Below are 17078 nucleotides of genomic sequence, written 5' to 3' on the forward strand. Positions count from 1 at the left end.
ACCACAAGATCGTGACCTGGCTGAAGTCGGACGCTTAACCGACTGCGCCACCCAGGCACCCCATGAATTTGTTTGTTTTAATGAGCCTAGTGTGAAATACTCAGCTCTATCTACAAAGGAAATCCCAGTTAAACTGCCTAGGGGTTAGTGATTTTTAAGCCTCCTTCCCTGTACCTGAGAGGCGGTGTGTTGGATGGACACAGGACCCCTCATTTACATTTTGATGATGAGGAAATGAGGACTCCAAAGTGAGGAAGTGGTGGGTTTTGGATTTTCCATCAGTTCTTTTGGGTTGCAAATTCAGTGTCTTCAACCACAATATTATATTGCTTCTAAATTACTTAATATGAGATAACCCTAGAGGACCAAGAAAAAACATGGAAAGCATAAGGGAAAAATAAGTCCTCCACACTCCCTCCCCGCACCTGGCTGACTACTCCTGGATCTAAGACCTCTAGGGGCCTCTCCATCAGGCAGCACAAGGAGCAGTAGGTGCCTGCCACCTCCTGAGGGCCCAGCAGAGGGCAGAACTTGGTCACAGCCGGAAGGAGAGTTTGTGGCCCTGAGCACGTGGGGGTCATGGCCCTGATCACATGGTGCCACAGATCCATCTCTTGAGGTCACAGCTCTGATCACATGGGCTCTGGTCATGTGAGGTCACGGTCCTGACCATGGTCCTGACCCATCAGGTGGGGTCAGAGGGCCACAGCCTTGAGAAAGGGGCATTAAAATCTCTCCCATCCTTTAATATATAACAACACCATTCAGACTGTGGTCAGAGCAATAATTTCCCTTTGTCGTCTCCTTCCTCCCCCCTTCCCTTTTTCCTTCCATAGTTTTTAACAGGAAGAATGGCAATCAGTTTGCAAACCCCACAAATTGACTCTTCCATCCATCTAACTCACTGACTATCTACACCTATGACATGCTATCTTGGTGTCATGGCCTGCACGTGGGATAACAGCCCTGAGTACGTGGGGCCAATACCACGTGAAATTGGGTCTCCACATAGGACAGGGGGTCACGGCTACAAAGGCGTTCAGTCCAGACCCCAGTGAAGTTGGGTCTCCTGGGGAAGGACACGGGGTTAAGCCCTGAGGACTATAGGGGTGACTGCTCTGCACAAGGAGGTGGTCACAGCCCATAGGATGTGGGGTCAGGGGGCTCAGCACATGGGCTGCACGCCCTGATCACGGGGTCATGGCTCCAGCATGCGGGGTCACAACACTTTCTCCTGAGGCCCTGTTCCGACCTCTTGTGGTCACAGTCATGGTTATGTGGGGCACAGTTCCCATTACTTGGGGTCATTGGTCTGATCATGTGGTGTCACCATCTTGATCACATGAGGTCACGGCACTGTTCACCTGTGGTCACGGCTCCCAGTCACTTTTAGGAGCTAGAGGCGGGAGTCACTGCAGGAGGAGAAGTCCGCTTCCGAACTACGAACTACGCTTCCCAGGAGGCTGCTCGCTGTACCGTGAAGCACTTCCGGCAGAATCCCCTCCTCTTTCTGACTCCCCTGTTGGCCCAGAGATCCTTCTTGGACGTGCTGTCGCCCCCGCCTCGCCTTCAAGTCATCCCAGGCTCTGAGATGGGCCCCGCGGCATTGCTCCGGGTTTCGGCGGACCACGGTGAGTCGGCCGGCCAGGCGGGGTTCTGCCTGGCGAAGGGACCGGGCGAGAGGAGGGTGACCGCCTACCTTCTCCCGCTCTCGGACCTCAGGCACCCGGCTGGTGTCAGCATTATCCGATGACGAGGCTGTCCCTCAGGAAGTGCAGTAGCTTCGGGCTGCGTACTGTGGGCGGTGCCCAGGACACCTGCTCTGTAGCTGGACGGGGTTTCCTTCCTCTGGAGTCCCGCACACTGTCCATGGTGCTAAAAGTCTCTGCCCCAAATCTCCCAGCCTGCCCCCCGCTGCGGGGTGGGAGACCATCTGCGATCTCCGCTCTTGCAGCCACTGGCCACAAGTGAATGTGGACCACTTGTTGCGGCGAGTGCTACTGAGGACGCACATTTTTAAATTTACTTTCCATTAATTTGTAACGAAATACTGAAGAAGTAAAAAATATTTTCCCATCAAACACATATTTACTTATTTAATTAAAATTTTTAAATTCCAGTATAGTTAACAGTGTTATATTAGTTTCAGGTGTACAATATAGTGATTCAGCACTTCCATACATCACCCAGTGCTCATCAGGACAAGTGCACCCCTTAATCCCTATCACCCATTCCCCACCTACCTCCCCTCTGATAACCATCAGGTTGTTTTCTATAGTTGAATCTGTTTCTTGGTTTGTCTCTCTATTTTTTTCCCTATTGCTCATTTGTTTTGTTTCTTAAATTCCACATATGAGTCAAATCATATTATATTTGTCGTTCTCTGATGTATTTTGCCTAGCATTGTACTCTCTAGCTCCATCCATGGCATTGCAAATGGCATGATTTCATTTTTTTTTTTTTTTTATGGCTGAATCACATTCCGTTGTCTATATACACCACATCTTTTTTATCCATTCATCTATAGATGGACACTTGGGCTGCTTCCATAATTTGGCTATTGTAAATAATGTTGTTATAAACATAAGGGCACATGTATGCCTTTGAATTCGCGTTTTTGTATTTTTTGGGTAAATACCTAGTAGTGTGATTACTGGATCATAGAGTAGTTTCTATTTTTAACTTTTTGAGGAAGCTTCATGCTATTTCCCACAGTGGCTGCACCAATTTGCATTCCCACCAGCAGTGCGGGAGGGTTCCTTTTTCTCCATATCCTTTCCAACACTTGTTTCTTGTGTTTTTTATTTTAGCTGTTCTGACGGGTGTGAGGTGATATCTCATTGTAATTTTGATTTCAATTTCCCTCATTATAAGTGATGTTGAAAATCTTTTCATGTTCTTGTTGGCCATCCAGGGGTCTTTTTAAAAAAAATTTACTTCTCAATTTTTTGAGAGAGGAAATATAGCTTAAAATGCAAAAAAAAAAAAAAAATTATTTCTAAGATTATATATTTTTTTAAAGCTTATTTATTTTTGAGAGAGAGTGTGTGAGTGAGGGAGGGGCAGAGAGACAAGGAGAAAGAAAATCCCAAGCAGGCTCTACGCTCTCAGCTGGAGGGGGAGACCAACGTGTGGGTCTCAAACCCAACCCCTCCCCCCACCCCCGCCCCAGATCAAAAGTTACATGCTCCACCCAATGAGCCAGCCAGGCGCCCCCTGGAGGTCTTCTTTGGAGAAATGTCTGTTCAGGTCTTCTGCCCCACCAGTTTATTTATTTATTTATTTATTTATTTATTTATTTATTTAGTGAGACTACATTTCCCTTTAACCTTTGAAAATTTAAGGTCATAATTGAGATGTGCTGTGTCAAGTACACACCTAATTTAGAAGAGATGATTGGAAAAAGGAATATAAACTACTGATAAGCTTTCAATATTGATTTTGTGTTGAAGTGACAATATTTTTAAATGAAATTTTACTTTTAGTCTTTTAAAGTTTATTTATTTATTTTGAGACAGAGAGAGCACAAGTGAGGGAGGAGCACAAACCATGAGATCATGACCTGAACTGAAACCAAGAGTCAGACACTTAACTGAGCCACCCAGGTGCCCTGATTCTAATGGTTTTAGAAGCCATTTTACATTTGCAATTAAAAAAATTTGTTTTAATTGGCATCAGCCTAATATTTTATTTATTTTTGATAGAGACTGACAGAGCACAAGTGGGGGAGGGGCAGAGAGAGCAGGAGACACAGAATCTGAAACAGGCTCCAGGCTCCAAGCTGTCAGCACAAAGCCTGAACTCACAAACTGAGATCATGACCTGAGCTGAAGCCGGAAGCTCAACCGAATGAGCCACCCAGGCACCCCACATTTGCAATTTTAATAGATACTGAGTTGCTCTGTAGATAGTAGTTTGCTCCTACCAATTATTAAAGGGGGATTGTTTGCTCACTGACTTGAGATGCCATATTTGCCATATATTATAATTAGATCATTTTCCCTTCTACATATCCACCTATCCATCCATCCATTCATCAATCCATCTATCTATCCATCATCCATACATCCTTCTGTTCTTCTTCCTCTACAATCTGTTTTGTAGATATGGTCAACCTGTGATTGACTTATAGCATGAGTAAGGGGGAAATCCTTAGTTGCTTTTAGCTACTTAGATCTTGGGATATCATTTGTTACTACATCATAACCTAGCATATTTTGCTTAATAATGATCCTTTTCTCCGTGTCACTCTGAAAAAGTCTAGCTTCTTCAGTGTGAATTCTAGATGTCTGGTTACTTTGCTTTTTCATTCAGTTGTTGGTTGGGTAGGCATTTATTGAGGCAGTGGTTAAATGAAACTGCTCTGAAACCCAAGACTTGGATTCTAGGCTTGGCTCTGCCACTTGGGAATGACATGATCTTTTTATGTTTATTTATTTTTGAGAGAGAGAGATAGAGAGTTCGAGCAGGGGAGGGGCAGAGAGATAGAGACACACACACAGATCTGAAGCAGGCTCCAGGCTCCGAGCAGTCAGCACAGAGCACGATACACGGCTCGAACTCAAAAATGGTGAGATCGTGACCTGAGCCGAAGTCCGATGCTCAACCGACTGAGCCACCCAGGTGGCCCAGGAATATGATCTTATGAGCCAGTTCTCAGTTCTCTCTTTTGTGAGATGGAGGTAATAGCAGCTCTGACATCATGGCTTTGTTGTGAAGATTAATGAAACAGTAGGCTTAGCACAGTGCCTGCCTGGCATGTACTACCTGCTCAATCAATGCTCGCTACACTACTGGTAGTTCTGGAAGGAGAAGAGCTGTGTAGGTTGTGTTACAGTAACAATGACCCTCAAATCTCAACAGTAATCTAACAACAGCAATCTAACCCTAATCTTAATTAACTCTCAGTGGGTTAGCTTGGCTATAGTACTTATAACAGGGAGAAGATGAAGAGGTGAAACCACATAGTGGCTCTTAAAGTTGTTGTTTAGAAGAAAGACATGTCAGTTCCACTCACATTTCACTGTGAGGCAAGTCACATGGCTACCTTCAATAACCTGATTTCTGATAGGAAGGCCATGTACCAGGTCTTAGAGAAAATTAGGGTGTGAATCAGCAAGTCCTTTGCAGCAGCTCTGGGGTGTTGGAAGATAAGCTGAAGTCCAAGTTGGAATGGGCCCATAGGGGCTGCAAGCTGATTGGAGTTGAGAGGCTCCAACCCAACAACAAATGACCAGCTGTTAAATTGAAAGGTGTGTTGTGTTGGCAGTGAAATTTGGAATCAAAGAAATATGAAAGCAGACCTGGAGACACGTTACTGCCTTTTCTGACTATTGCCCCTGACCTGAATGCCAAAAGTCAAATTGCTTCCGTAATGGCAAAGACCTTGGGGAAAGCAGATCAGAATCCAGAGCAAATAACTTTGGATGTAACAAACAAGAGCAGTCTAAGACAGGGCTTGGCAAACTTTTTCTATAAAGGGTCAGATGGTAAATGTTTTATTTAGCCTTTGTGAGTCACATGGTTTTTGTTGCAATCACTCAACTCTGCCATTGTGTGAAAGCAGCTGATAGGTAAACAAAGGGATATTTCTGTGTTCCAACAAAAATTTATTTATGGACATTGAAATAGGAATTTCTTTCTTTTTTAAAAATGTTTATTTATTTTTGAGAGAGAGAATCAGAGAGACAGAGCGTGCGTGCACACGTGTGTGGGCACGAGTCGGGCAGGGGCAGAGAGAAAGGGAGAGAGAGAATCCCACACAGGCTCCACACTGTCAGTGCAGAGCCTGTCATGGGCTCGATCTCATAAACTGTGAGATCATGAACTGAGCCGAAATCAAGAGCCAGATGTTCAACCGACCAAGCCACCCAGGCACCCCTGAGAAGTCTGTTTTAATAAGGGTTCACAAATGTTCATTCTAGATCTAGCCTCAGCAACCCCCCCTTTTCCTCTATAGTCTGAGTTGCCTTCATTCCTTCTCTAATCTTCATTATCCCTAATGCCAGTATGAGCCCTGCCTCTGTGCTGCCTTCCTTGCTTTTACTTGTCTTCTATTCTTTTTTTTGAATTTCATCCATTATGAGTTGCCAAATTCATATTCCTGAACTCTTTTTTGATGTGTTTTATTGTTGATTCAAAAATAGTTTTTTCCAATGAAATTGTAAGTGTTCCAGGGCAAGGAGTGTGTTTTGCGGATTAGTTGTGCCTCTCATATGTTTTAATACCAAGCCAAGTATAGAGTAATGCTCAACCCTGAAAACCCTCAGATCCATTTCTTATGTAGCTAGATTCTTCAGGACCACCAGTTTCGTTCTCCTTGTGAATATTGATGGTGATGTGATGAATGTGAATTTATAGGTTGATTTAGGGGACCAGTGAAATTCGAGGATGTGGCTGTGATTTTCACTGAGGCAGAGTGGAAGAAACTGACCTGGAGCAGAGGAACCTGTATAAAGAAGTGATGCTGGAGAATTTCAGGAATCTAGTTGGGTGACAACCTATTCTCTTCCATCCTTTTTCCATTCATATATTTATTTACCATTTACACTGTGCCAGCCAATGTTCTAAGAACACATCATTGAATAAAGTAATAAGGCATTTCTTTTGTCACGATGCCTACATTCTAGTGTAGGAGACTAACAAATATAATAAATGGTATATACAGGTAAATTATAAGCTAGGTAAAATATAAGCTCTACATGGCTAATAATATGTATAAGATGTATAAATTAAGTACAGCAGAATAATAAGGGGGATCCAGAGTGCCAGGATGTGGAGGCAGCTGGGTGAATTATTAAATTGGGTGATCGGGATAGTCTTCTATGAGGGGATATGTTTGAACAGAGGCTTGAAGGAGGTAAAAAAGTTAGATATGTGAATGTGATGGAAAACTGTTCCAGGTAGGGGAGCACCCAGCGCTAAAACCCCAAGAAAGGAGCATGCCTTGCTGTTTTAAGGAAAAGCAAGGAGGCCAGTGTGATTGGAGCACAGAGAGCCAGGAGGAAAGGACAGTGGTTAAGAGTCTGTGTCCTAGAAGTTCAAGTTTAAAGTGTAACTGAATCCATTAGTTTTGTGTTTCATAAATTATTTGAGTATCATAAATCATATTTTTGCTCATTTACTTAAAACCTAAAACATTATTTGTTTAGGTTGGCAAGTACAAAATTATCCGGGATATTCCTGAGTTCTTAAGAGTTACATTTTCAGAGTTGCATACAAATTTCTGTCAGGAGATTTTTAGGATTTTTCTTCATTTGACATAGCTAAGAATTTGGTAGTTCTTGTCTGTTTTATTTTTCAACGGCTTGGATCTGTTTTGAGCTCTTTTCATCTAATCTGAATTGGCCCCATTTTACTGCATTTGGCTTTTGACCTGGTTTCTCTGTCTCTTTCAATGTAGATTCATCCATTTAATTTTGCTTTCAACTGCCAATCTGATTTGGTCTTGTTTTTATCTTGTTTCACCAGGTCTTCTTAGTCTCTATGCTGATACATTTTGTTGATTCTGAGGACTCTGTTAACATTGTCTTAAAATAGCCTGATTCAATTTAATCTTTGCACTGAAACATTTAAGGCTTTAAACTATTTTGCTACTCTTGATTCATCCTTTCCTTTCTCTCCATATCTTTTTTCCTCTCATTGCTGAATTTTTTAAAGCAAATCGCACATAATGTGATGTACCACTCCTAAATATATCAGTGTACCTCTAATAAATAAAGACATTTTGATTTACAAAACCACAATATCATTATCACATGCCACAAAATTATCAGTAACACCTTCCATATCATCTAATACCTAGCCTATGTTCAGATTTACCTGAGCATCTCGAAAAAGTCTTTTTGCAGATTTGAATCAGGATCCAGACAAGATCCACCCATTTCATTTTTTTTTTTTTCCTAATGTCTCTTAAATCTGTATCAATTCTTCCTCCCTATCCTGGTTTTTCCCCACAGGCCCTGGATCTGTATGTAATGCTCTTAATCTAGAATATAAATCTGTTTTAGATAATATCAAAAAGTAATTTTTTCATGGATTATAAATCGAGGGAAAATGCTTTCCAGATTTACCAAGAGGTGTTCACCAGTATGAAAAAAATCCCGTCACCAATGACAGTGCTGACTGTAGTGTTTAAGTCACCATCTATTCAGCACACCTGTGTCTATCACCAATAAAATATGCACATGCTTATCATCATTAAGGCACATTTGTGTCTTTCTGCGTTTGTACCTGTCATGTCCACAATGATCTGTCTATATCTATAAACATGTGATTGCTTTGTTATGTCCCCTAATGTAGTCCTGACAAGAAATTAATATTGAAATGCCTGAAGTTTTATTGTAAATTACTTTTTAAAATCCTCTTTTACATTTTGGATACAGCATTACATTCTTTTAAAAATGTTCTTTGTATAGGTATATTTCATTAAATATAAATTTCTTTTCAAGATAGTAAATGAGATGTTAGAATACATAGACTATCGAAAGGAGGCTTTGGGGGCACCTGGTTGGCTCAGTCAGTGGAGCGTGCAACTCTTGATCTCGGGGTTATGAGTTTAAGCCCCATGTTGGGTGTTAAAGAATTACTTAAAAATAAAATCTTTATGGGCACCTGCGTGTCTCAGCCAGTTGAGCATCCGTCTCTTGGTTTAGGCTTGGGTCATGATACCAGGATTATGGGATCAAGCACCAAGTGGGGCTCTGTGCTGAGCATGAAGCCTGCTTAAGATATTCTCTCTCTCTCTCTCTCTCTCTCTCTCTCTCCCTCCCCCCCTCCCTCCCCCCCTTCTTCCCTCTCCCCTGCTTACTCTCTGTCTCTCTCTTTAAAATAAAATAAAATAAAATAAAATAAAATAAAATAAAATAAAATCTTTTTTTAAAGAATTCATTTTATGGGCACCTAGGTGGCTCCATCAGTTAAGCATCTGACTCGTGATTTTGGCTCAGGTCATGACCTCATGGTTCGTGGGTTCAAGTCCCCATCAGGAACTGTACTGACAGTAAAGAGTATGCTTGGGATTCTCTCTCTCTTTCTTTTTTTTTCAACGTTTATTTATTTTTGGGACAGAGAGAGACAGAGCATGAACGGGGGAGGGGCAGAGAGAGAGGGAGACACAGAATTGGAAACAGGCTCCAGGCTCTGAGCCATCAGCCCAGAGCCTGACGCGGGGCTCGAACTCACGGACCGCGAGATCATGACCTGGCTGAAGTCAGACGCTCAACCGACTGCGCCACCCAGGCGCCCCTCTCTCTCTCTCTCTTTCTGTTCCTACCCCTCCCACTTGTGCTCTCTCTCCTTTCCTCAAAATAGATAAAGAAATTAAAATAAAAATTTTAAAGGGGAGCCTGGGTGGCTCAGTTGGTTAATGATCTCCCAGTTTGTGAGTTCATGATCTCCCTCACTCAGTTCATGATCTCCCAGTTTGTGAGTTGAAGCCCTGTGTCAGACTTTGTGCTGACAGCTCAGAGCCTGGAGCCTGCTTCTGATTCTGTGTCTCCTCTTGTCTCTCTGCCCCTCCCCTACTCACACTCTGTCTCTCTCAAAAATAAGTAAACAAACAAACAAAAAAAGAAATCGATAAAAATTTTAAAGAATTCATTTTTTAAAAGTTTATTTATTTATCTTGAGAGAGAAAGAGTGAGCAGAGCCTGTGTGGGGGAGGGGCAGAGAGAGGGAGACACAGAATCTGAAGCAGGCTCCACCCTGTCATTGCAAAGCCTGTGGGGCTCCTGAGTTCATGATCTGAGCCAAAATCAAGAGTCGGATACTTAACCAATTGGGCCACCCAGGCCCCCCAAAATAAAATCTTTTTTTAAAAAATAGAAGACTTAGGGGGCGCCTGGGTGGCGCAGTCGGTTGAGCGTCCGACTTCAGCCAGGTCACGATCTCGCGGTCCGTGAGTTCGAGCCCCGCGTCGGGCTCTGGGCTGATGGCTCAGAGCCTGGAGCCTGTTTCCGATTCTGTGTCTCCCTCTCTCTGCCCCTCCCCCGTTCATGCTCTGTCTCTCTCTGTCCCAAAAATAAATAAACGTTGAAAAAAAAATTTTTTTTTAAAAATAGGAGACTTAGGTTTTGACAGTGTTGACAACCTCTTATCTGTCTTCTGCCTAACCTTTCAGTTCTTTCTTAGTTAACTCTGCTGTTACCACTTATTCATTCAAAAATATTTATTAACTCTTAAATGTTAGGTCCAGGTCCAGGTTCTTGGAAAATACCAGCAATATGTCAGGGAGAAAGGTACTCCAGACATGGGAACCAGCCAGTGCAAGGCTTTAGGAGGAGAGGTCAGTGTGCCTCCAATGGAGCGAATGAAGGGTGGAGAATAGATGGAGTCAGGCCATAGGTCACCAGGGAATGTGGAACCTGGCAGGTCCCTCTGAGGAACTTGGCTTTTACTCTAAACATTATGTACTTCCTATTTATTTATTTATTTGAGAATGTAAGTGAGCAAGGGGCAGAGAGAGAGGGAGAGAGAGAGAGAGAGAAGTGGGCTCATCTGAAGTGGAGCTCGTGGTTTTGTTTATTTATTTATTTATTTATACCCAAAGCGAGGCTCGTGCTCACCTGATGTGGGACTTGAACTTCTGAACCATGGGATCATGACCTGAGTGGAAGTCAGATGCTTAACGACTGAGCCACCCAGGTGCCCTGGCCTTTTTATTTTTTAAAGTGAACAACCCTATTTATTAGGAATGTTGAACAAAGAAGGAAGAGAGAGAATTGGCTTTAGGCACCCCCTTCTACCCCTACTTCTATTCCTGATCTCAGGGCAGAGCTCTCTGGGCTCCAGGGAATACTACCTTTTGGATGGATGAGGGTCCTGGTAGGACTGGGTTCAGTAGCCCCTCTGGAGCAGCATGACCTAGCCACCCCTCATTTTGTCCTGAGAGAGTCAGTGCAGTGGGCTGGGTGTCTGTGAATCTCCTGCTCAGGATGTCTGCGTGGCAGCTTTGCAACCCTAGACAGCCCCCAGATTTAGTCTACAGGCCAGATTTGGTTAGCTTTCCCCCCATAAGACCGCAGCTGTGTCAGGGGCTTAATTCTCATTGGCTTCTTTTCTCTTCTTCAAAGACCCAGTCAAACCAACAAGAGTGTCATTTTTTGCTTAGAAGATTTTCTTTTCCTTTAAGGACAGATTTAGTAGGATATAAACCTTTGTATGCTAAGTAGTCAGAGTTATCTGTGGTTTGTTTAAGAGGACATCCTGAACCCTGTTTTGTCTCTTCTTCCTCTGTGACTGTGGATAAGTTACTTAACTCCTCTAAACCTGTTTCCCTACCTATTAAATGATAATAGGATTAAATTTGATTTTCATGAAAAGCACTGTATAGTGAAATACTGGGCCTATTGCAAGTGCTATTTATTATGGTGAATAATAATGGTAATAATAACAGCTCTTACAACCCAAATGCCAGGTCATAAAACAAAGAAGCTTACTGAAAAAAAAACTTTTGAGTTTATTTAATTGTCAGCTAAAGATGTAAACCAGTAAATGGGAATGCAAGCTGGTGCAGCCACTCTGGAAAACAGTATGGAGATTCCTCAAAAATTAAAAATAGAACTACCCTATGACCCAGCAATTACACTACTAGGCATTTATCCACGGGATACAGGTGTGCTATTTCGAAGGGACACATGCACCCCCATGTTTATAGCAGCACCATCAACAATAGCCAAAGTATGGAAAGAGCCCAAATGTCCATCAATGGATGAATGGATAAAGAAGATGTGGGGTACACACACACACACACACACACACACACACACACACACACAATGGAGTATTACTCGGCAATCAAAAAGAATGAAATCTTGCCATTTGCAACTATGTGGATGGAACTGGAGGGTATTATGCTAAGCAAAATTAGTCAGAGAAAGACAAATATCATATGACTTCACTCAAATCAGAAAGGACTTTAAGAGACAAAACAGATGAACATGAAGGAAGGGAAACGAAAATAATATAAAAACAGGGAGGGGGACAAAGCAGAAGAGACTCGTAAATATGGAGAACAAACTGAGGGCTATGGGAGGGGTTGTGGGAGGGCGGGATGGGCTAAATGGGTAAAGGGCAGTAAGGAATCTACTCCTAAAATCATTATTGCACTATATGCTAACTAATTTGGATGTAAATTTTAAAAAATAAAATTAAAAAAAATCTGCAGTCAGCCATTTAAAAAAAGATGTAAACCAGTAAAATAAACAAACAAACACCTTTTACTGAATAGTTTGCAGAGAAATATCAGTGATGTTAAAGGACTGTAAAGGCAGTTTTATGGTGTTTGTGCTAATAAAAGCTAAAAAGTTAGCATTCTAAATAGGATGGAATGAATCTGTGGGTCTGTACATATTTGATTAAAGCAATCCTCTTATTAATCAGGAAAGAGTCTTCAGTTAGGGTCAGTAAAGGGTCTGGTCTCCTGTGATTACCAAGAGTCCATGTTTTATCATCTTCAACTGATCAGAAACAATTGCAATCCAGTTTTGATATTTCTTAGGTTAGTGCCGCCAAATGGTAAACATTTTGGTACGTGCTGATTTGTGGAAAACAGAGCAGAGCAGATCTTGAACTAATTGAGGGGGTGGGAGGGCAAGAGCCAACATCACTTAAGTCTGTTTTGCCTGCCTGTTTTTCTGCTGCTGAACTTCCACTTCCTGGTACAAGCTGATTCACACTAGTCCTCTAACAGATATCTGTGAATGGATGGGGAAACTCAGATGTAGTTTTCACATATGCTCTTTAACAACCGTTCCATATTGCCTTCTGCATTGGAGGACATCCAGACTGAGTGATTCCTACGTCAACTATTCTTTCTTCCCATAGGAAAAGTCACAAAGGACATTCCCATAGAGATCACAAAGATTGTTCTCTCTTGATGCTAACAAATGGTTATAGCTATATGTGTCAGTGTAGCTGGCTATGGCCTAGAAGATAATTTTAGTATAATTGCAGATACTTACAGAGCAGAAGATTCCCCTGATGTTTACTTGGAGTATTCCTTGTTGGGATAATGCAAACAATAGGTTCTGCTGTGGTGTTTTTTTTTTTTTTCTTTTTCTTCATTCTAGTCAAAGATGTGATATGTAAAATTTGAATGTAGTGCATAATCTGAATCTAATTATGGAAAAACATCAGGAATGCTCTTCACATATTCTAGAACACGAGAGTGTTCTCTAAAAATAGGGGAAGGAAACTAAAGAAACATAATAACTACTTATAATACCTGATCCTAGACTGGATCCTGTACTTCAGGCAAAGTGCTATAAAGGACATTATTGGTTCAAATGACAGGATTGGAATATAGATGGGAGTTAGATACAGTTATAACATAAATGTCAAATATATTGAAGTTGATAACTATATTGCAGTTATGAAAGAAACTCCCTACTTATTTTTAAATTAAAAAAAAATTTAATGTTTATTTATTTTTGAAACAGACAGAGTACAAGTGGGAGAGGGGCAGAGAGAGAGGGAGACACAGAATCTGAACTAGGCTCCAGGCTCGGAGCTGTCAGCACAGAGCCCAATGTGGGGCTCGAACCCACAAACTGTGAGATCATGACCTGAGCTGAAGGCAGATGCTTAAGTGACTGAGCCACCCAGACACCCCGAGAATATCCCTACTTTTATGAGATCCACATCAAAGTATTTAGGGGTAAAGAGCCATGATGTATGCTGTATACTCTCAAATGATTCAGAGAAAACATATACATACATATGCATGTACACACACACATATAACATATACATGTTAACAATAGGTAATTTGGGTAGAGGGTGCTTAGATGTTTTCTTTGTATTGTTCTTAATCTTGCAACTATTCTGTACATTTGAAATTGTATCCAAATAAAAAGTTTAAAGAAGGTGAATGGAAACGTAGGTCCTGTAAAGCACATCTCGGGGAGACAGACATGAGTCATTGTGAACGATTGACGGCTAGATCTTAACTGTAAGACAAGGAAGAAGAACCCAGTGAATTTTTCCTGTGAATACTCTGGGAACTTCCTTTCTTCAGCAGAATCAAATCCAGAAGTCCGTCCCTGGCCCTCCTGCCCTCTGGCCTTTGGCGAGCAGCAATTTCTTAGTCAACATGAGCTGCGCAGTCGTCCTATTCCAGATTTGCACTCAGTGAATCCACTCCGACCAGGAGATTCTTGCCCAGGGTATCAGCAGCGGCAGCAACAGCATTCTGATGAAAACCACCGGGGGGCCGAAGCAGACAATCAAGCAAGGGGAGATTCTAAACCCTTGTCTGGGAGTGTAACTGAGAGGGGGACTCCCCTAGTTCACCCCAGCTCCCAGACAGGCAATTGAGTGTTGAAGGTACAACTCAGGCCAGCCCCTGGGACATGCTCTGGGAAAGCGCACAAGGTTCTTGAGAGGGTAGAAACCTGAGGATTTGGAGCAGTGGAGTTTGGAGAGCGTGGACTAGATTTCAGCCGGAAGACAAACTTACTCAGACACAAGGCAGTCACAGGGGAAACACGCGTGTGCAGGGAGTGTGGGCGAGGCTCCAGTGGGAAGTCACATTTCATCAGACATGAGAGGACACACACAGGGGAAAAGCCTCATGGGTGCGGGGAGTGTGGGCAAGCTTTTGGCCGCAAGTCACACGTCATCAGACACCAGAGAACACACACAAGGGAGAACGTGTGCACAGTGTGTAGGTGAGGCATTACGGAAAAATCAGACCTCGTGAAGCACCAGAGGATTCACACAGGAGATAAGCCTTATGTGTGCAGGAACTGTGGCTGTGGCTTTAGGGTGAAATCATACCTCATCACCCACCAGAAGACGCATTCTGGGGAGAAGCCTTGTGTGTGTGTGTGTGTGTGTGTGTGAGCTTTTAGCCACAAGACAGTCCTCAGCACACAGCAGGGGACACAGCAGCTCCCCACACAGGAGAGGAGCCTTACAAGTGCATGGTGTGTGGGCGAGGCTTTAGCCACAAGTCTACTCTCAGCACACATCAAAGGACACACTCAAGGGAAAGGCCTTAGGTGTGCAAGGAGCAAGGGTGTGACCTAGCAACAAGTTATCCATCAGACACACCAGAGGACACACACAGGGGAGAAGTCTTGATTGTAAGGGAATGTGGGCTAGGCGTTAGCTGGATATCACTCCTCATTACATAGCAGAGGACATGCTCAGGGAGAAATCTTATGTACAGGGAGTGAGGGTATAGTGTTAGCTGGAGGTGGCCTCTTAAGAAACGCTGAGACTCAGGAGCCTGGGTGGTTTAGTGGGTTAAACACCTGGCTCTCGATTTCAGCTCAGGTCCTGATCTCTCAGTTCATGAGATCGAGCCCCGCGTCAGGCTCTGTGCTGACAGTTTGCGTGCATGCTCTCTCTCTCTAAATAAATAAACTTCAAAAAAGGAATTAAAAAAAAAGAAACACTGAGAGTCAAATCTGTCCACCGTACATGAGTGGGCTTCAGGGACAGTCTTCTGACCCCTTATGCCCTCTGTGAGCGTGAAGATGGCAGAGGCCCAGCTTCTGAGAAGAGAGGTACCGAGCTGTGGTCCTCTTGGGGAAGCGGTCTTTGCACCTGATTGACGACTTCTCACTTTCTTCTGCAAGTCCATTGACTTCCATTGACTTCTGCCATGCTCTCCTGTTTTCTTTTTTTCTATGTTCCTAACCTGCTGTATCCTCTTCTACCCTCACCTTTAGGTATTGCTCAAGGTTGGGTCTCTAACCCTGCAATCTGAGGGACTCCGCAGCCTGTCTTCCTTCTACCCTCTAATCCCAAGCCCAGGTCCCTTTAACCACCCCCCAAAAGTTCTTTAGTCTCAGGACTTACACCTCATAACCATGCTGCTTTGGCCCTCTCCTGGCAGGTGTAAGATTACCAGCCATGCCCACCACCAGTCTGATAATACCAGGTTTCGAGGCTTTCAAGCACAGCCCCTCAGAAGCACCCCCATCCCCCAATCTCAGTGCCCAGCCTTTTAGCCACCCACCCACATCCGTCCTCACTATGCTGCTAAAGCCGCTCTCACCTGTCTTACATCCCCAGGGCCCAGATGGCCCAGATTCCTGATTTGTCTCACTCCCTTCTTGGCCAACATGATGGAAAGAAAAAATATTTGTTTTCTATTAAAATCCACACAGGGTGTCTGGGTGGCTCAGTTGGTTAAGCATCTGACTTCAGCTTGCATCATGTTATCATGAGTTAGAGCCTTGCATCAGGCTCCATGCTGTCAGAGAGGAGCCTGCTTGGGATTTTCTCTCTCTCCCTTTCTCTCTTTCCCTTCCCTCACACACACGCTCTCTCTCTCTCTCAAAATCAAATAAAAACTGTAAAAAATAATCAAATCCACACCGATGTTGTAGAGATACTACACGGGCCTGGCTTAGTGAGACCACTGTCAGATTCGGGAATCACGGGAGAGGTGCAGAGGAGACCTCTGTCCAGGCCGGGGCAGATAGCTTCAGGAGTCTTCAGTCAGAAGTTGCTCCCTCCTTTGTCTTCCTTCGTGGAAAAGGGATTGAGATCGGGTCTAGGATGGCACAGTCTCCACAATGACAGGCTTAAGGTGTTGTGAGATCTTCAGAATAAAGGGTTGTGGGTGGAGGAAAGGATGGGAAAAGGAGGCAAACACTCCGAGGACAGTTGGGGTTCATAGAATGTCCTGCCTAGGGAGGAATGGCTGAAGTTTTGCTGTAGGGGCAAATGGCTGGTTTCTGACGGATGTTAAGAGATCCCAGACTCAAAAACTGTAGGGCCTGCTGAGTAAAACTGAGACCAGGGTTCAGTTCCTGTGTTCCTGCTGGCTTCGTCCTTCAAACATGCCCCTAAGGTTCTCTGGTTCTGCCCCTTTTGGGGAAGTTTTATTTAGCCCCACAAATGCTTCATCCCCCCCCCCTTTTTTTTCTTAGCTTCGCCTCTCAGTACAGACTCCTTCCTTTGTTTCCCAAATTTTCTTTTAATGTTGAAGTGCCTGCAGGCTGGGACTGTGGGGAAGAGTGTTTTGGGGGGTGTGCAGAGAGGGCACTGGAGGGGCTACTTGCTGTGTCTGCCCCTTTCCTGACTTCATGGGGATGAGGATAGAACCTTCCAAAGTCAGCTCA

General features: G+C 43.5%; 1 protein-coding gene across 1 annotated transcript; it reads left to right on the forward strand.

Moving 5' to 3' along the window:
• The first annotated feature begins 671 nt into the window (after nt 1-671).
• Nucleotides 672-15959, forward strand: ZNF589 (zinc finger protein 589). Its single transcript, XM_053447894.1, is given in 10 exon segments — nt 672-689; nt 1394-1631; nt 1723-1777; nt 6371-6429; nt 6432-6492; nt 9347-9351; nt 14021-14591; nt 14670-14820; nt 14913-15019; nt 15845-15959. Coding segments are annotated over 10 exon segments (1380 nt in total).
• Nucleotides 15960-17078: the final 1119 nt, after the last annotated feature.

The sequence above is a fragment of the Prionailurus viverrinus genome, chromosome A2 (genome assembly GCF_022837055.1).
Source record: "Prionailurus viverrinus isolate Anna chromosome A2, UM_Priviv_1.0, whole genome shotgun sequence".
Lineage (NCBI taxonomy): Eukaryota > Metazoa > Chordata > Mammalia > Carnivora > Felidae > Prionailurus > Prionailurus viverrinus.